General features: G+C 35.1%; 1 protein-coding gene across 28 annotated transcripts in view; it reads left to right on the plus strand.

Annotated features, from left to right (window-relative positions):
• Positions 1-19,122, plus strand: part of CLASP2 (cytoplasmic linker associated protein 2) — a 146,751-nt gene that overhangs the window by 103,084 nt on the left and 24,545 nt on the right. For 8 of the 28 annotated variants that reach the window (XM_055710468.1, XM_055710469.1, XM_055710473.1 and 5 more), the window contains 8 exons: positions 3,159-3,329; positions 4,167-4,274; positions 8,357-8,419; positions 9,099-9,205; positions 11,881-11,904; positions 12,372-12,613; positions 13,215-13,278; positions 18,451-18,614. In XM_055710468.1, the coding sequence (XP_055566443.1) occupies positions 3,159-3,329; positions 4,167-4,274; positions 8,357-8,419; positions 9,099-9,205; positions 11,881-11,904; positions 12,372-12,613; positions 13,215-13,278; positions 18,451-18,614 (943 nt within the window). Of the gene's footprint in view, positions 1-3,158; positions 3,330-4,166; positions 4,275-8,356; positions 8,420-9,098; positions 9,206-11,880; positions 11,905-12,368; positions 12,614-13,214; positions 13,279-18,450; positions 18,615-19,122 lie in introns of all 28 variants that reach the window. The other 20 variants (XM_055710476.1, XM_027811028.2, XM_055710478.1 and 17 more) reach the window with 8 other exon arrangements.

A 19,122-nucleotide genomic window follows, 5' to 3' on the forward strand; every position in this document is an offset into this window, starting at 1 on the left:
CATTATAACCTGTCAGTGGGGGAGAACAAGAATTCTGAGATGTTTTAAGGAAGATAAACAGGGCAAATACAAATGGACAGGTGAAGGAGAATGGTCAGACACTTGTATGCCAGCTGTCTGGGTGATGTTTATGTGACTGAAAATTTTCACAGTGTTGTAGGAAGCAGGAGGCTTGATCTTTCCATACAGGGGATTGGTTTAGTTCCCCAGCTTATAGTGGAAGAATAGCTTCATATTAGATGTAAGCTTTTAGTTTTTTGAAAACCACTGTAACACAAATGCTTTCGTAAATTTAGGGTTACAACTATTGAGTGCTTTTGTTCAAAGATCATTTTATGAAAGACTTGCAAATTTGAATGCTTTTACAAAAGATACTTTTTTAGGCTTTTAGAAGCCCTTTAGTCTTCCTCTTTGATTTTTTAAATTGTAACATAAAATAAATGCCTATACAGTCTATAGCTCATTATTTTAGACTTATCTATGGAAAAAAATTTTTCCATTTTTTTCCTCTCCCTTCCTGTTTGGTTGTCAGGTATGCTAAAATTGCATTTAAATCCTCATTCAGAGAAAAAAAAAATTCAGGATGGAAACAAATTCTTACTGTTATGTCAGGTTAATTTTAAAGAGGAAAACCTGAAATTCTATGCAAGTCTTTTCAGTTGTGCCATTGTGAGTTGGTTTTGGTTTGGGTTTTTTTTGTTGTTTTTTTTTTTTGTCATCCACCGCACCTGCAGCTCAGTTCCTTTACTGTCTGTCTCAAAAAAAAAAAGTTTTGGCCTTGTGTGTAATTTTTGTTCAGCTGTTGAACTTCTTGAACCTTTTTGGCAATGTAATATTCTTTTAAAGTAATATGAAGGCTACAGTTTCATGTTTAATTGAAATTTAATTCTTCAGTATTATCCCGTTGTTGATTAGAAAGCTGAAGAATTGTAATTTGCTTGTGCAGCTTTGCTTCATCTGCTTTGTACATAGCATCTGAGTTTAATTCTTCAACTGTGGAAGCTACTTAAAAGCACTGCTTTAGCATAACACCCTTGTGGCTTTTTTCCTGTGTGAAATGACTAAAGCTTTCTTATTTCCATTTGCCATCCATTTTTTAATCTGCTCTGCTCCCTCCCTCTTCATGGATTATAAACCCCTACCCTAATCCTGCCTTTACACTTGTTCAGGATCACAGTCTGCTAACCCCATTGGTGGTAAGAGTCTACAGAATTTGTGTATACATCATTGTTTGATCACCTGTTTGACATATCTCATTTAAGGACCCTATTCAGCAGAAATTCTGGCTGGCTTTTTTCCATGTGCTGCATTTACCTAATTGGACATAATCCTTATTTAGAAGGCAGTCGAGATATGGGATGTTTTTCTCACTTTAGAATACTGTTTCAGTAATCCTCCTTTCATTGTTCAGTTTCCATAGATCTACTACTGGTGGCAGTACTGCCAACAGTATGCTAATGCTGTTACTAGCTTAACGTTTTCAGGATATTAAGCTTCATTTGGTTTATTTACACCATGGTGGTACACGTTGCAGGTCAGACTATACAGAAGAGTATTAGAATGAAAGATTGCATTTCTTCTGTGTATTCTGAGAAGAGTGTTTTTCAGGTTTATGACCTGTTGAAGAAAATTTTCTGAAAGTCTCTGGCACAGTGAAAACTTTTACAGTGTTTTCCATTGTTTTAAAGAGAGATAAAATATTGGAGGCTAGCAAGAAGGCATAGTAATATCAGTTCTGAGTTGAAATGCCCTTGTATGAAGAGAGTGCCAAACCCTTAATTTTTGCGGACCACCGCAATTCTATAATTTGCCTACTTTGTTTTGCTGTAGAAGTTACGCTTGTTTTTTTCCAGGCTGTAGTATTTTATTTATTATTTCTGCTGAATAGGTCCGTAGTTTGGAAAAGGGATTTTGCTAAATAATCATTTCAAGTTTGAATTCAAACAATGAATCTGAAAGTATATGCATGGTACATTGTTTTAGTTTTCTGCCTTCCACCCAGCATATGTTTTATTTTGTTTGGGATTATGTTTCTTTTCCCATATGGTCAAGCTTTAATCAGCTTGTATTTTTTTAAAAATGTCTTGTAAGTAACCCATGAAACTCACTTGAGATGTTGCATGTTAAGTCTGTAGATCTGATAGCATAGCTGTGGTCATACAGTTACCTGATGATTTTGTGAAGATTAATGAAAGGGTTTTATGTCTATGTGATTAACCTTTGGTTAAAATTGTTTTGCTTTTTATTTGGTCAGACTTCTTGAATTCTGCAGCTGAAAACAATAGATTGACATCAACTGTTGGTATAAATTGGTTATAACTTGAGAATAGTGGATTGTTAGGGCTTAGAACTTAAATTTTCTGTAACTGAAATATCAAAATCAGGCATCAGTGACCAGTTTCTGGTAGTCAGTACAATGTGTTGGACATTTACAGCACTTCATAATGTACAGTTTTGATTAGTAACAATGTAAGACACTTAACTATGTCTTGATCAGTTTTTTAGCTTGTTTAAAACTAATTGAAGATTTTCTTTGAATTTGTGGGGTAACCTCCACAGAAATGAACCTGAGTATTTTAAGTGTCTTGAGTGACATTTTATTTAACTCAAGAGAACAGAGCTTGAAGACCATATGGTTTTAAAAGCAAGGAAGAAGAGTTTAAATGTTAGGAAAATTACGTTACTTTATTACAACATTGGTTGCATTGTAAGAGCTGGGTTAATTGTGAAATCTTAAAGTGTATATTGAAGTTTAAAGTTGCTCCCTTTAGCTTCCTAGCAGTTTTAACCTTTTTTAATAGAAAATGTGATTAGTAGGATGATGTATCTTAAAAATTGAACACACCAATGTTCATGTTAGGGACACTGTTGGACATGTTAGGAACTGTTCATGAAGACTAGAAATACTATTTGTGTTTTCTTGAGTATACCTAGTGCAAAATAACATGCCAAGTACTCCTTGCACTGATAATTTTATCTACCTTGTATGTAGTGTTACAAGAACTTGGACCAAGGTATTCTATTTCACATTTTTACCTTGCAAGTTTTTCCAGATCATTTCAGTCTACCACCACTTTTCTACTAACTTAATTTTTTTTTTTCTTTTTAACCGTGGTTGTTTATCTTCTGTTACTGATATTTATTTATTTTGCCTTCAGCTGGCAGTAGATCTGGCTCTCCTGGAAGAGTTTTGACTACAACCACACTTTCCACTATGAACACAGGAGTTCAGAGAGTGTTAGTGAATCCTGCAGCTGCACAAAAACGAAGCAAGATCCCACGAAGTCAGGGATGCAGTAGAGAAGCTAGTCCTTCTAGGTTGTCAGTAGGTAAGAATCATTGATTAGCTCTTGGTTTCTTTATAGCCCTTCTTACATTAAGTGCTGTGTATCTACAGCTTGCGTTCAGTTGTAGGGGGATTATAAGCCTGGAATACATCTCAATAAAAATCTCAAATGCACCTGTTTCCTGAGGTTAGTCTTTGATACAAAAAAAGTTTTAAATTTAAACTGAAACTTCCATTTTTTGCTGTCAGAATGCAGTTGTTCTTTTCTCACCTCCGTTTCTTTCTTCTCTCTTTTCTTCACTTCTTATCCCCACCCCCAAAATACCCACGTCCATTGTATGAAAGCATGATACCATTTTGAAAATATTTTCTTCATCACTTTTGTGTGTTTTCTGCGTGTGTGTGCGTGCATGTATATACTTCTAGGATAAGAAAATGAATATCATATGCCTGTAAACCTCAAGGTATAACCTGATTGCACTTTTATTACAAAGTGTTACTGAAAAGTCTTGATTTTAATAGTATTGCTGCTGTTTTGTTCTGTATTTTGATTTTGACTTTAGCTGTGTTTACTTTATATTTTCCTTCTGTAGAAAGCTGTGGGTTTTGTCATTTGCATTACTGTTGATTAACTTGATCTTGAGCACAAATTCTAAATCAATACTTTTCAGTTTTTTGTCCTTTTCAAGAGGTTTTTCAGCCATTCTGTAAAGAGTTGGTAAATCCCCATTTTTAGCTGTGCAAGGAAATAATTTCGTCAGTCTTAACTTAGAAATGCATCTTTGATCTTACTGCAAAACAGAATTGCATTAAAACTGCAACTTTTCTTATGTCTTCTCCTTTCTGTGCTGCTGTTTGTCTGCACCCTGAATCATACTAGCACGAGGAAGCCGCATTCCTCGGCCTAGTGTGAGTCAGGGATGCAGTCGGGAGGCCAGCCGTGAAAGTAGCAGGGATACAAGCCCTGTCCGCTCTTTTCCACCCCTTGGTAAGTACTCAGAGCCCCTTGTTGTGCATGGCTGTCTTTGCCCTTCATTATTTGCAGCTAACGAATCCATGCCTCCTTCATTTAGCTTGTAGCCAGCCACCATTATTTTTCCCTTCCTTTGGCTCGCTCACCACTTACTTCGATGGAGAATTGACCAATGTGTGAATGGGTTGCACACTTGAAAAATAAGTGCTTTGCTAGTGGTAGTCTTACTTAAATACCAAGTCTGGAAAGATGTGTGATATGCAGTGTCTAGATACTTTCTTTGAAAGGGCAATTCCTCCTTTGGGAAGTTTTTTTAAGTTATGTATTTCTTTTTTTATTACAGCACTCATTGCTTGGGTGCAGTTAGATAATATTTTTCTCACTGACCAGCTAGACCCAAGAATATAGTGTGGCTGTCATCCTCTGCCTTGCCCTGCACCAAGAGCTGGGGTCTGCTCTTACTCAAAATTGCTCTCTAGTCATTGAATCATTTTGGTATATAAGAAGAAAGTATGCTTCTTTTTATGTCTCATTAGCTGTGTTGTCATCACTGCATTATGTGAAAAAATAATATTTAAATTTTTGCTATTAATGCAAGTAAATCTGATGGTGCAGAACTGTATTCTGAGGCTGCTTTCCATTTTCTAAAAGTGAATGAGTAGCAAAGTCTATACAAGCAAATGAACGAAGTACGGTTCTGAACTTTGCTTTTAACCTGTGTAGGAAAAGTGTTAAATAATTGTAGTAGTAGCTGCTGTTACATAGGGAAGAAGAGGAGTTGAAAACTTCTAACATTCACACATGCATAGTTACATTCAGCCCTCATGTCTAGAGCAACTACAAGCAAAAGTTTTATTTTCACTTAGTATTTCAGCTCATTGGCCTGACATGTAAAAGATTTTGCAAGATTGTCAAGCTGTTGTCTGTTCCTGAAATGTCAATAAGGCATAGGAATGTTAGCTTATAATTACTTTAATATGTTGTTGGTTTAGGATTAGGGAGGCTTCTCATCTCCATTTATCCTTGTCAAAGTTGGTAGTAAATTTTGATAAACATCTTTTGTACTTACTGGGGTTGGGTGTTTTTGATTGGCGATACAAAACTGTCTCCGTACGATGATAGCTGAAACTGATCTTTTTCAGTGTTGCCTTTAAGCTACTTTTCAGTATGTCCCTCTTTTTTTTGTTCAAGTGTAGCGTACAGTTAAGGAGTTGGTAATACTAGCTGTTAAATATAGTCTGAAATCAGTAAATCTCTGGTTTCTGTCTCAAATTGAGGCACCTGACTTACTGTTAATTAGCGTTGGAAGTCTATTGTCATCTGTTAGGGCAGTAAGCTTCCTATCAGCCATGGTTTTTATTAGGAAAGTACAGATTAATTGAATGAAAGCTGTTTCAATAAGTAATGCTAATTTGCCCAGATGCTACTTAATTGGGGAATTAAATTAAAAGTAGACATTATGTAGGATCTGTTAGTAAACTTGTCTCTTTTACTAAAACACAGCTGGCAGTCTGTATTGTAGTACACATATATCTTACCCTCTTTTAAAAACAAGGGTATTTTCCAGATCTTTTGGTGCTCCTTTTGCTACCTTACAGTTTTACTTCAATTGCATGCATGCGAGATCTGATTAGTATTGATTAAATGCTTATTATCTTAAGAAAACTCTATTAAACTAATACCATAAGATGAGTCATTGGGATGGATGCTACTTGAGGTTTTATTTTAATTGATGGAGTTTAATTTCTGTATTCAAGTACATATACAATACAATAGGTTTAATAATCTGATAGCACAGAGATCTCAAAGTAACATACATAGGAATCTAGTGTTGTTTAAAAAATAAAAGCAGCTATACCTGGAATAAATTACTAGGATTCCTTCTAGTATGGCTGCTTATTTGAATGATTTTGAATGTCATTCACTGTTTTGTTGGATCAGTTTTGTCTTATAGGATGGTACTAACTTCTATCAAAAATATTAAATTTAATGTTTTCCAAGGGTACAAGTGGAAGATGAAATAAGACAAATTCAGTTCTGTGTTTGTAGCTAGAGACAGTTCTACATGGGGTTGGAGTGGGGAATGTAATTAGTATTGCATTTCATTCTCAGCACAGAAAATTTTGCTTAGAAATGCTGAGCCCTCTGGGGTATAAGATGACCCAAATGCTACATGATTTCTTCTCTGTATACACTGGTATGAAGTGTTTATGTAATCTCACATCTTGGTACAACACTGAAAACTGGGAAATAACAGCCACTCTGAGAAGCAAGTGATTTGTAATTCATACGGAATTACCTATTTTTCTGTTGCATATAGTTAACAATAAATATCGGATTAGTATAATTTCAATATTTTAGCTAAGAAATTTTTATTTTGAATCCATTCAAAATCCTATTTTGATTAATCTTTTAAAAAATCAAACAAAAATAAATACTTGCACAATTTCTGCAATTTGAGGGGTAAAAAGAGTATGCTTGAAAATATGCTTTGGAATTGAGGTGTGTGTGATCTAACATAGTGCTTCCTTTCGCTCTTTTACCTTATTCATCATATTTAAAATGTATATGGGGGAGGATCATCTTGAATTATATGCCTGAAGTTTGAATTTTTAGTTAGATCTTTAATTTTCAGGGCTTGATGATGGAAAGCAATAGAAGGGTTTATCCTGTTATTGCTTAAATTTAAAGCTCACTCTATCAGCCTTGATGCCTAAGTTCTTACATCCTCTTTCCTGTCTCCTTTTCCATGCTGAGACATACTTTCTAAAGTAAAGAACCAAGTATTTCACAAAGCATTAGTTAAAAAATAAAATTCCCTAGATAAACAACTTTATGCAAGTTTAGTTTGAAAAAAAATTCATTGCTGTACCTTATGTAAGGAGTAGAGAACTTTATGTGGGGAAAAAAACCTTGGTGTTGTTTCCAGGACCTTTACAAGACTTTCCAGGATCCTTTTAGAGTTTGCTCAAGTTAAAAGAGGTGTGCTTCCCCAAATGTGATCGGGTCTGTGTCAGGTTTATTTGATTCAGATCAGACTCTTAAATTGTCTCTGTTAATCAGATTAAAGGATGATTCATGGTTTCTCTTTATACTACTTTATGTATCCAAAAGGTGTAAAATATTTGCTTTTACATTTATTAAATTAGAAGTTGATATCTGGGGTTTATGTCACTGTGGATGGAATTCAAGTTGAAATTGTCAAAATCAGTTTCATTTGCGTGGCTGTAAAATTCTAACTTAAATGAACTGGAGACAGAAGATTAATTGTTTAAAAACACACTGAATTTAAAATAACTTGGTTTAAGGTAGATAACACTAGCAAAAATGAGTCAGAATCTCTAGAAGACCAGTTTTATACAAGTGCCAGGAGAATGGTACCGTGTTTTCTTCCAAGTTCTTAAGGCTCTTTGGTCTCCACTTTCCATAACTTGAAGAATATTAATGAGCTATAGTAAAGCGTGTGTATATATATATATATGAAAGGAGTAAAAATGTGAAATATTAATGGCATTAAATATTTTTAGATTTTTAATTAAAATTGAATCTTTTCAATTTCATCTACATAGTGTTGAGTTTTAACTGAGGTTGACTTACCTGTACATAGGCAAGAACTCATTTATACATATTGTCAGCTGCAAACACAGTAAGTTTGTGCAGTAATCACTTTATGCAGATAATGTTTGGTACATGAACTCTGGCTCTGGACCATGTAGAGTTGAGTTAACTCTACAATGGAAGACCAGTATCAGAACTTTCTAGATATTTCTAAGGGTTCTGTTTGTGTGTGTGCACGCGTGCATGTGTGTCTATGCATTTTTTCTTCTTTGAGCTTAAACATACTTGCTTTTAATCTGCTCTTAATCTTTTATATTAAAAAAATTATGCATGAAATGTCCAGTGTACATAAACCTATATAATTCTATAATCACATTCTACATTATCAACTTCTCTGAGCTTTTTCCTTCGGTGTAATACTCATTTTGTCGTGCTAAAGCTGAATCATTTTGATAAATATTCTCTTGTTCATTTAAGCAACTATTGCAGCACTTGATTCCATAGTAATAGATAGGGTTTATATGATCCTGTTATTGCAGCTTCCAGACACCACTCCAGATCCACTGGTGCCCTCTACGCTCCTGATGTTTATGGGGCTACAGGTGAAGGATGAGTACACTTTGCTGTCATCTGTGCAGTCATCCTGGATTTTTTTCCCCACCCACTTGGTTATTCATGTAGTTCAGTTTGAAAAAGCATTATTTACATTAATTTGAGTTTTGTGGTTTTAATAATCCAGATAGATGTGTTTATGTTGTTAGATTTTGTTTCCACCCCCACCCTCCAATGTTAATCCTTTTCTTCCTTAACAACAATCATTTTATTTTTACTTGAAGAACTTTTTTCATTTTCCATTTTTAAGTATTTGTAGAGCATTCTTTATGCATGTAGTTTCCTAATCAGCACTCTCAATAGCCTTCCTACTGTATTTACTTTCTTTTTCAATGAAAACAAAAACCCAAAACGAAGAAGACATTAATTAAAAAAAAAAAAAAAAGTTTCTTTCAGTTAAAACTATTGTTTGTGGAGGTTTTCTTCCCTGTGATATTGGAATAACAATGTTTGTATATGACTTTTTTTTTTTTACTCCCATTTCTTACTTTTCACTGTACCACTAAAGACTTCAGAATGAAAATAACCACTGTTTTAGCCACTACATAATTTATTAGAAATATGAAGCAATTACTTTTCTTCTGCTTGGGTTTTTTTAGTGAGTGTGGTATTAATGTGTTGCTGTTCTGACTGAATTCTTTATATTCGTTTTTCTTCTTGTTGTAACAGGTACTGGCTTCGGAATTAGTCAGTCGAGTAGATTATCATCATCAGTTAGTGCTATGCGAGTTCTGAACACAGGTTCTGACGTGGAAGAGGCAGTAGCAGATGCTTTGGTAAGAATCTCACTTACCTTGTGTGGGATACAGACTCTTTAAAATGTTTGCTGTCTATAGTGAAAAAGAACTTGTCATTCATTATTTTATTGGCTTCTAGGTGGGGAAAAAAAATTGAGCAGGTAGCACTAACTAGCAGTTTCCCACAACAGCCAGACAGACTTTTGGGTAGGCTGAAGGCTTGTCAGCGCTGGGAATGGTGACAGCTAAAGCACTCTGCTTATCATAAGCCTGGGTTCCTTTTTAAAGTTGTTCTGTCTGACAATGTGAGGTTGATGCTGAACAGATAAACTGATGGCTTGGCAGGTAGCATTTCATAATTCTTCAGGTTTTGTTTTCTTTTGTTCAGAATGTTACACTGAATTTAAAACTGGTTATGCCATTCTCTTTCTTAACCTTTACTGTTCTTTAAAAGAGTGTATTTGGCTTCTCTACCTCTCTGCCCCAGTAAGCCAAACTGAACACATCATGTATTTTGCTGTTCTGACATTTACATCAGCAAGCTGAAATCTTCAATAAATTTAAAATGCTGATGCTATGAATCAGGTACATTTTTATCAGGTATTGTATACTTTGCAGTATATATATACACACATACAGGTATATATTGCATGTCATTAAATATCTCATGCTTTAAGGAAATTGTTATTAGTCTGTTCTAAGAAAAGATTATTTGGAACATTAGTAAAAACCTAAAAATTAGACTCTAAAAATTTTAATTATAGACAGATATGACTGGATAGAGAGAAACAACATCTCAAATGAAGAAATCTGAAGAACTCTGTCATGTTCTTAGTCTGGTAATTTATTGATTTCTTGGTTAATACTATCATTTTGGCACATTAGTTCAAAATTTGTGTGCCTTCACTGGCATAAAGATCAGGATATCTCTGAAATCATGCCTGAGAGGTCATGGTGTGATGGAGTCGTTTTTCCCCTTTCTGATATTGCAGACTTGCAAAAAGTTCTCAGCATTGGTGGGGAATGCTAGTTAGTAAACTGGAAATCAAGTCTGGATTTTGGAATAAGGAACACTAGAAAAACAGTCTATACAACATGAAAAGTTTCTGGCTATAATTTGAAAAATGGTTGCTATCCACACTGGTGCCACATGAAGAATATCTTAAGTACTTCTAGCAGCTTCATGCCGATTCAGATCCGGCTGGGTGAAGTATATAGTAAGAATATAAATTGAGGAGAAATTCATGATTCTGATGACTACTCTTGAGGCTTGAATGTGTCCTGCTTTGTGGAAGCAATAAAGTTTGTTCACAGAAACTGTTTGTGTTACTTGGATCCAGAATAACATAATGCTTCTGGAAATGTTAGAGAAAGATTAGTTTGTGTATTTTAGCGATAATCTGTCATTACAAAGAAGGATCAAGAACAGCAACATTTTGTGGTATTTTCATGCCTGGTTGCCTGCCATGCTCGAAATGTATGTTGTCCTGTATAGATGGCTCTATTTAGATGGAAAACTTATGAACAGCCTTTTTGTTTTATCATAGACTGAAGCCCCCACCTCAGAACAAAGTTTTTAAAAGGCAGAGTCCTGACAGATACAATATAAAAACAAAAATTCCTCTGGATTGTATTACTGTTATTATGGTATGAAAAATACTTGGCCAGTTACAATACTGCTCAAGCCAAAGTGGTATCAATCTTCTGCCTAAGATCTGGTTCCAATATAAGATACAAGAAATGGAACAATGCGGTGATCTTTACATATTTTTATAGCTTTTACTTTGGCACAGTCCTTGGCATTTCAGACTCTGTTTCTTTAAAAAAAATATTTTTTTTTTTCGTTATGGTGACCCTTTTCAAAAATGCTCATGTCTTTGTGGTTTTTCTTTTCCTTTATTCTCTTGAGCGTGTATGTATGTTTATTCTGTTGACAGTAAGCTTGCTTATTACATGGTGTATTGACTGGTTTGTATTAGGATACGTATTAAGTTATTCCACAGACAAAAATGAGAACCCTGTGCAAATGGCAATGGTAATTAAGGGGAATACAATCACTTTCACTGCTGGGGTTTTGAGTTGACAATGGAACCCAATTTTTTACTACTAGCTTCAACTCCAAAATTTGAATGGCAGAGTTATTTTGCAGAGGTGTGTGTTTTTCCTTTTAGGATAAATAGAGCTGCTGCATATTTTTTTTTCCCCCCTCCGGCCTTTGGCATGTTGTATGTTGTTTTATTGGCTTGTTTTTGGTTTTAGGGGATTTGGGATTCTGCATTATGTAATGAGCATTTTTGTTTGACATTGCCGTAGTAATTGTTGCAATGACAACATTCAGATACCAGTGTGAAGTTAAGGAGATGAAGTTGATTGGAAAATAAAAGTTTAGACGAAGGTTTCATACCTAGATAGCAATTGACTGCATGTGCTAAGTCTTCATGCTCAAATACCCCTGCATAAGACACACAGATTTTGACAGAGAAGTCTTTGTGACCAGCCAGCAGATGATACGTAATACTTCTCTGGAAATAGAAGCTTAGCAGACTACTTCTTGGCAATGCATGAGATGCTAATCAGTTACAGAGAGCTAAGAGCAAAATTTACGCGAAGACTATGTGTTGTCCAGTGGGAGACAGTGTAATAGTCACAATGCTGCTATGCCTTACCTTCCTGTTCTCAATTTCTGTTTCTTTTCAATAATTTACTGCTAACAGCTCTTAGGAGACATACGGACTAAGGTATAGAAACTATTTTCCTTCTTCAATAGTTCTAATGTTTTGCTATTAACATGCTCAATACAAAGTAAGTTAAAATAACAGAATATGTGGGTTTAGACCTGATCCTTATATTTGGTAACATATGTAAAGCTATTAAGTGAAATCGCTAACTTTCAATACAGTCTTTATATCACTCTTAGGCAGTTTTGTGGAGTTACACGAGTAAACCTTAAGTTGAACGTTTTGTCAAATGTATGTCTTCTCTGCGTTTGCTTTGCTTTTATATTTGGAATACTACGCAATCCATACTACTTATAAAATATTTTATTAACTTGGTTTGACCTGTTGAACACTTGGAACCGTTTATCATTGCAGGGAGTAGGGGTCACACTGATTATTTGAACTGTTGGTCTTTACACTGATTATGGGTATGTATACTGTCTCTTTGAAAATCAGTATTAATGTGGGGGGTTTCTGTACGATAGAAGAAGCCCGTGCGAAGAAGATACGAGTCCTATGGAATGTACTCAGATGATGATGCCAACAGTGATGCATCAAGTGCCTGTTCAGAAAGGTCCTACAGCTCTAGGAATGGAAGCATACCAACATATATGAGACAGACAGAAGATGTGGCTGAAGTCCTAAATCGCTGTGCTAGCTCCAACTGGTCAGAGAGAAAAGAAGGCCTTCTAGGCCTGCAGAATTTATTAAAGAACCAGAGAACTTTAAGGTGAGAAAACATGCTAATAGGAAAACATTTTGTTTCAGAGTTGAAGGAAAGGCAGCTAATGTTCTAAAGAATACAGAAAGCTGGGGAAAGCAGGGGATGTGTCTGAGAGTAAGATGAGTGAAGGAATGTGGAAGCTGTTGTCACTTGTGGGCACTAGTGTATAGAATCTGTTTAAAAAGCTCAGTTTAAGAAATGGAATGTAAAAGCAAGAGAATTCTTGCAATTTAAAAGTGCTTGCATCTAGTGTTGATGGAAGGCCTTTATTATTTGTCTTATTTATTTTTTACTGTTATTTTTGTTGGGTATTCAGAAGACAGAAGTAGCTATAGGTAGCTACTAAGAATACCTTTTTCTTTGCTCTTTTAAAATAGTTGGGAATGGTATAATATATGAATTAGTTTGAAGAGGCATTTCTAGGTTAAAAGTCTCATTTTAGACTGAATCTATTACGCTACATATCCATGTCTCAAACATAATGCTTTACTTCCTTTACTAGATTATTTGATTCAGTACTACATCTGATTTCACTGATTGCTATGCATTTAGTGTTATGGTAGTACTAGCAGGGGAGCTGACTAATGTATTGTTGTCACTTTGACAGTCGTGTTGAGTTGAAAAGGTTGTGTGAAATCTTCACAAGAATGTTTGCTGATCCTCACAGTAAGGTATGTTTAGATTTTTCTTATTTCCAGTAAATGTTTGAAAATGGATACTAATGGAAAGCCAACTGCGGTAAAATGTCAGTGATATTTGCACATGTAAAATTTTTCAAATTAGGACTGAAATCTGATACTGTTAACTGCTTATACAATTCAGTTTGTCAATCTTGAACAAGATAATTTTTCACATTTTTGCAGGATAATTGAAATAAAGGTTAGTTTCATCTCAATGACATTGAACTCGTTTAAAAGTTTGTGCTCAGAATTTGTAAGAGTTTTTAAGAAGTCATGTTTACAGAGGCTACTTCAACATCAGTAATGGTTTTCTCTCAATTAAAAATGAAAGGCTTTGGTGCAGTAGTTTAAATCATAAAGAAAGTGGTCTAAATCATACGTGGTGAATCTGATGAACTGTACCAAACATGTACTTTTTTTTCCTGTGGTATTTTGTATTATCATAGCTTATGATCATCATCCTTGGATTTCATAGATAGGACTGGCAGTTAAGACTGTTGAATAATTTTTACATCATTGTTAGTAGTCAGTGGGTAAGGTAGAGACTATGCTTCAGTATAAAAGAAAATGTGATGTTTTATTAACATTTACCTAGGTAAAGACCCAGTATGGACGACACAGCAAGGAGAACAGCCCTTCTGTTTTCTAAGACCATTAAAATCTTTCCAAGTTACTACACTTGATAGTATTTTTAGAATTTTTGTGGGAAGAGGGTTACTAGTACAGCTTTATATATGCAGTAATTTCCCGTAGCAAAAGGACTGCAGGTAGGTAAGGAGCTGAATAAAGTTACAGTGGTGTCATGTAAAAAATGTGTAACTTAATCTTTTCTTTGCATTATAGTCTTGCTTGGAAGAAACCTTAACCTTTTATGTTGGGTATAACACATCCCACTTTGCATCCATATTTCAGAACTGATAAAAAGATAACCCAGAAAAATTGAGAGCAAAGTAGTTATTTCAGAAGTATCAGCTTTGCCCAGCAGAATTCTGAAAATTGGCTTTGATTATGCAGTATACTTTATATATTTTTAAGTCTTCTTTATTGCTGCAATGGAAAATTAATTCCAGAGTGATGGGAAGTCTTGACAGCTTAACTTGGTGTTTATCTATTCTCATTTTTCCTGCTGGAAAAAGTGACTTAGCTGCTATCTATGACGCAGTGTATTTTGGAAGAAACTGGCATTGCACACAGCAACTTGATATTAAAGTTGCTCACATACTGCAGCAATATAGAAGGAAAGACTAAAGCCAAGCAGTTAAAGAGAAACAGAAGGAAACATTCCATAAAAAGAACAGAGGAGAGGAAATAAAACTAAGTGTTGAATAATTACCGAGTTTTATATTAAGTAATGACAAAATTGTGACTAGCAGCTTGGTTTAATTTTGCTTGTTGCTGTGTTAATATTGCAGCTATGCATGTGTATCAGAACTACCTGGGAGATGTTTTTGTAGTGAAGGGAGCCAGGGAAAGATAATGAAAGTGTTCCAAAATTAATTTGTATGTGTCAGAAGAGCATTTTATCTTTTCATTAAGCCTTTAGAAATGTTACACTGCATTATTCTAGTTAATTGTTTTGTTTACTGGGCATTCTGACATAAAATAATGTTGTGATTTCAAAAATTTGGTCTGTGTTATATAGCATATGTGGTACACCTGTTCCAGTCACTGAAACCTTGCCTGCTTTTTGGTGTTGCAAAACTGTTACGTTATCAATATATTATCAGGAGGATCCTTTAAATATTAAAGAGTTCATGAGCTGTGAATTACTTATCATGCACGTGTGGCTACATAAATCTCATCTTAGACTCTTTCCAAGTGTCTGTAGGAATTACTCTGTCATCACTTTTTTTTGTTTTAAAGGTTTACTTTAACATGATAGCTGGATATAGGACATTGCTTAGAAAAAGAGTAATACCGTTTGGAGGAGAAAATGGGAGAATGATTTGAAGGAAATGCCAAGTGCTTACTTGTAAAATACATTCGGTATCCCAATAAAATTACTAAATCTATCATAAAAGTTTTGAATTACCTTTTTTGTTTTATTTTGTTTTATATTCCATACAGGAAACTTTGTATTGATGGCCACTAATTTGTGTGTTTTTATCTTTTTCCCTTTTTTGTTGTTTTTTTTTTTTGTTTTGGTTTGGTTTTTGTTTCGTTTTGCATGCTGTCCCCTGTGTTGGAACTCTCTTTAGAGAGTAAGTTGGTTCAATATTTGTTGGAAGCCTAACCTTACTTGCATGAATGTGCAATTAACCCTTTTTCTCTCTATTTTTCTTCCCCAAAGAGTTCATGCAGTGTCAAGCCTTTTGCAATCATAAAATGCTCTTACAATTATGTAAACTGTGTGGTAAAGTTTCGAGATGTGCTTTATCTACTAATTAACTGACATTGTTTGGTTATGCATTCCTGCTTTATATTGTGGTGGTTGGCACATCTGAAATAATTCACTTTAAAGGTAGATCACTTATAACTATTTCCATACCTGTTTGTTTTTTCCACCGCCAAATTATTAAAACTTCAATGTTAGATGCTCAATTTCAGAATTTTAATTTTCATCATAAAAATGGAAACTGCAAAAATTGCAGTACCCACATACATTGTTCAACATATAGGTGGTTGAATTCATTTTCCATTCCAAATTCATCCTTTACCTTAAATACTCTTACAGCCTTCTTAAATTCTTCATTCTTTGGCCTAAGACAAAATGGTATGATTTGTATTTTTTTTAAATGCAAAAAAATTACTCAATTTTTCATTGGAGTTTTGTCTAGACGTTCATGTAGTAAACCTAAATTCAAACAAAGCTTGAAAACAATTTAGTCCTCAGTTATGTGTATTTTAAATAGCTAAAACATTGGCACAACATCTTTAGAGTACTTTTGCCATAGTGATTCATAATTCACTTCATAATGATTTCTATTTAAACCACTTTACGTGTTTGAAGTGTCATAAGTCCACATTGCTTCATCAAATAAAAGGTTGTAAACCAGTGTGTTCACCTTGTACATTTTAATGAAAAAAGCATGTGCGTCAGTGTCTGCAAACTTGAAGAAACAGGTACAGTTTTTAAATTCTGCTGAGCTGTGTAATTAAATTTGAAGGGTCTTAAATACAGTTTTAAGATCCCCAGTGTAATCTTTATAGCATCAGATTTTTTTTGTTGTCTGCCTATGTCAAATATATTTTCCCCCTATTTTAGGGCCGTGAAATTCAGAAACTGTCTTATTGCAATACAGAAAGTAGGTTTTTGTTTGGTTTTTCCTGGGTCTTATAATTATGCTCACTAGTTGTGCATCCACAAAGTGGTGTTTTGTTTCGCTTTAGCCAAATAGAGATTTCTAATCCTGAGCATAGAAATTTCTTCCTACTGCTGGGAGGGTAATTTGTAAACCTCAGACTTGAACACAAATCTAGACAGATAGAAGAGGAGTTAGATGCCTTTTATTTTTAACAATTTTTGATTTAGTTTGCCCCAAAAGGGAAGTTGAAGTAGCTCATCCTGATGGACTTTTATGTTGAGTAGGATTTGGATTGGTTTGTTTCTAACACAGCTTTTCAGTATTTAAGATGTCTGTTAAAACGTTTTCCCTGGTCTTTATTAGATCCTGAAAGAATCATAGAATCATAAAATACCAGGTTGGAAGGGACCTTAGGGATCATCTGGTCCAATCTTTCTTGTCAAAAAGAACCTGAATTTTTTTTATTTCTAATGTGAATTTCAAGGTACTTTTTTTAAAGATACCTGTGTGGATTTTTTTCACTTCATGGTATAAAATTGCTTACCCTGGCTTGATTATCAACATGAAAAGAGATCTAATTTCCTCGGCAATGAAGGCATGCTGCAGCATGCACCAACTCTTCCACACTTGATCAGTGCTATGGAAAAGGCCCCACTTCTGTGAGCTGCTTTCTGCAGCTGTGAGAGGTACGATCGCCGTTTGGGATCATCTGCTCTCAAAGACAGCAGCAGAACTTGGCTTGACAACAAGCCAGGTCAGCTGCAGGAGGATGTGGGGTTCTAGCTCCTCCTGTGCGGCAGTTATTTCCAACATCGTACCCATCTCATAAATACTGAAGAGGCAATATCCCTCCAGCCTTCTTGGCATCATAGCAATACTTCTGCTCCTGTACCTAGCTATCTGCTGAAGCTGGAGTGTGTATCAGATGTGAAGGTAGCATTTTCAGGCCAAACACCCATTTTTCTTGTGGGAGAAACAGGAAACTCGTGGTCCACACTGTATGGAGCATATACATCCTGATTTCACTGGAAGTCTTGAAAAAAAGATAAAACCAGTGAGATACTAAAAACGCTAATTAAATGAAGTTAACCTATTTCTCATGCCCTGGTTCACACCTCGCGTCCAAAAAGCCCTTTTTCCTGGTCTGAGTGTTGAGGTTACCATAAATACAATAATATGCTTTTTTCTTTACTGAATGCAGTCTTTTAAACATTATTTGTGTTTACTGTATTCAATGTTACTTGTTGAAAAGAACACAATGGATAATACGTTTTTGAAAAGATGAAAGTACTTCTGTGTTTTAAACACCTGCCAATCTGAAATGTGTTGTGGGTTTTTTTTTTTCCCTTCTCTGAATAATTTTGTGTTTGCCTGCAATAGCAGGAGAATCTTGTTCTGTTCCACAAATATTTTGTGTAAAGGACTTGGCCAGCTTTCACGATTTTGCAGTATTTAGTAATGCAGATATTTACAATGAATATTTTGCTAAAGAATTGAAGCAGCTTTTCTGGTTTCAGAGAGAAAGTGGTTTTGTAGTCTTTGAGGAATGTGGCAAATGAACTTAATGATAAAGCTTGAAAGGGTGAAAAAATTTTGTAGTGAAAAAAATTGAGGTTGCGCCAGCCATCACAGTAAGCATTTCTTTTCTTGATGAAACTGCATGGAATACCTTATTGTCAAACTTCTACAGAAGTCGGCTAACATTTCCAATGTACTCTTGTATCAAAATCCAATGAGAAAGCAAGAGAGTTTTCTTTTTTCCTCCTTTATTTTTTTTCCTGCTTGGCTGCAAAACACTGCCTTTCTCTGCCTCTGATTCCCTTACTGCTTTCTTATTTGTTTGTAAGTTCAGCATATGTCAGTGTCATTTCCTCTTTTGCCCCATCCTACCCTCTTTCCATCTTCTTCTGCCTTTTAGGTGTTCAGTATGTTTTTGGAGACACTGGTGGACTTCATCCAGGTCCATAAAGAAGATCTGCAGGACTGGCTGTTCGTACTGCTGACACAGCTGTTGAAAAAAATGGGTGCTGATTTGCTTGGGTCTGTACAAGCAAAAGTTCAGAAGGCACTTGATGTCACAAGGTAATGAGTTCTTAAAAAAATTATTTTAAAAAAACAAACCTCATGTTATTTTAAAGTTTTGGGGTTTTTTTATTGTGCTGTGTGATTCTTAGAAAAATGCAGAGCCAATAACAGATAGTGAAACTTCAGTAAACCTTCCTGCTTAAGTATTTTGATAAAAAAATATTGTTGCAATATTCTTCTCTTAGTGTCAGCAGGCTTTTAAGGAGTTATGGCAGTAATGGATTTGTTTTCTGTCTTCCCTCCGCTCTCCCCAGACTTCACTAATAGCTTTATTCCAAAATGATGTTACGTGACTTTGGGGGCCATCAGAGCTGCCCATCCCTGGCCAGTTGTATTTCCAAATGGAAGCTGGATTTTTAAGTAGAGTTGGAGGAGCTCTGGGACGTACTTCTCATCCTCCATTGTCTGAAGTATGGGACAGTGTGAACAGTCTAGGTCTGTGTGGGACCCATTCATGTGGCACATCTGCTGTGAAATCTGGGGAGGGGTATGGTGTATGTTGTAG

The sequence above is a fragment of the Falco cherrug genome, chromosome 4 (genome assembly GCF_023634085.1).
Source record: "Falco cherrug isolate bFalChe1 chromosome 4, bFalChe1.pri, whole genome shotgun sequence".
Taxonomy (NCBI): domain Eukaryota; kingdom Metazoa; phylum Chordata; class Aves; order Falconiformes; family Falconidae; genus Falco; species Falco cherrug.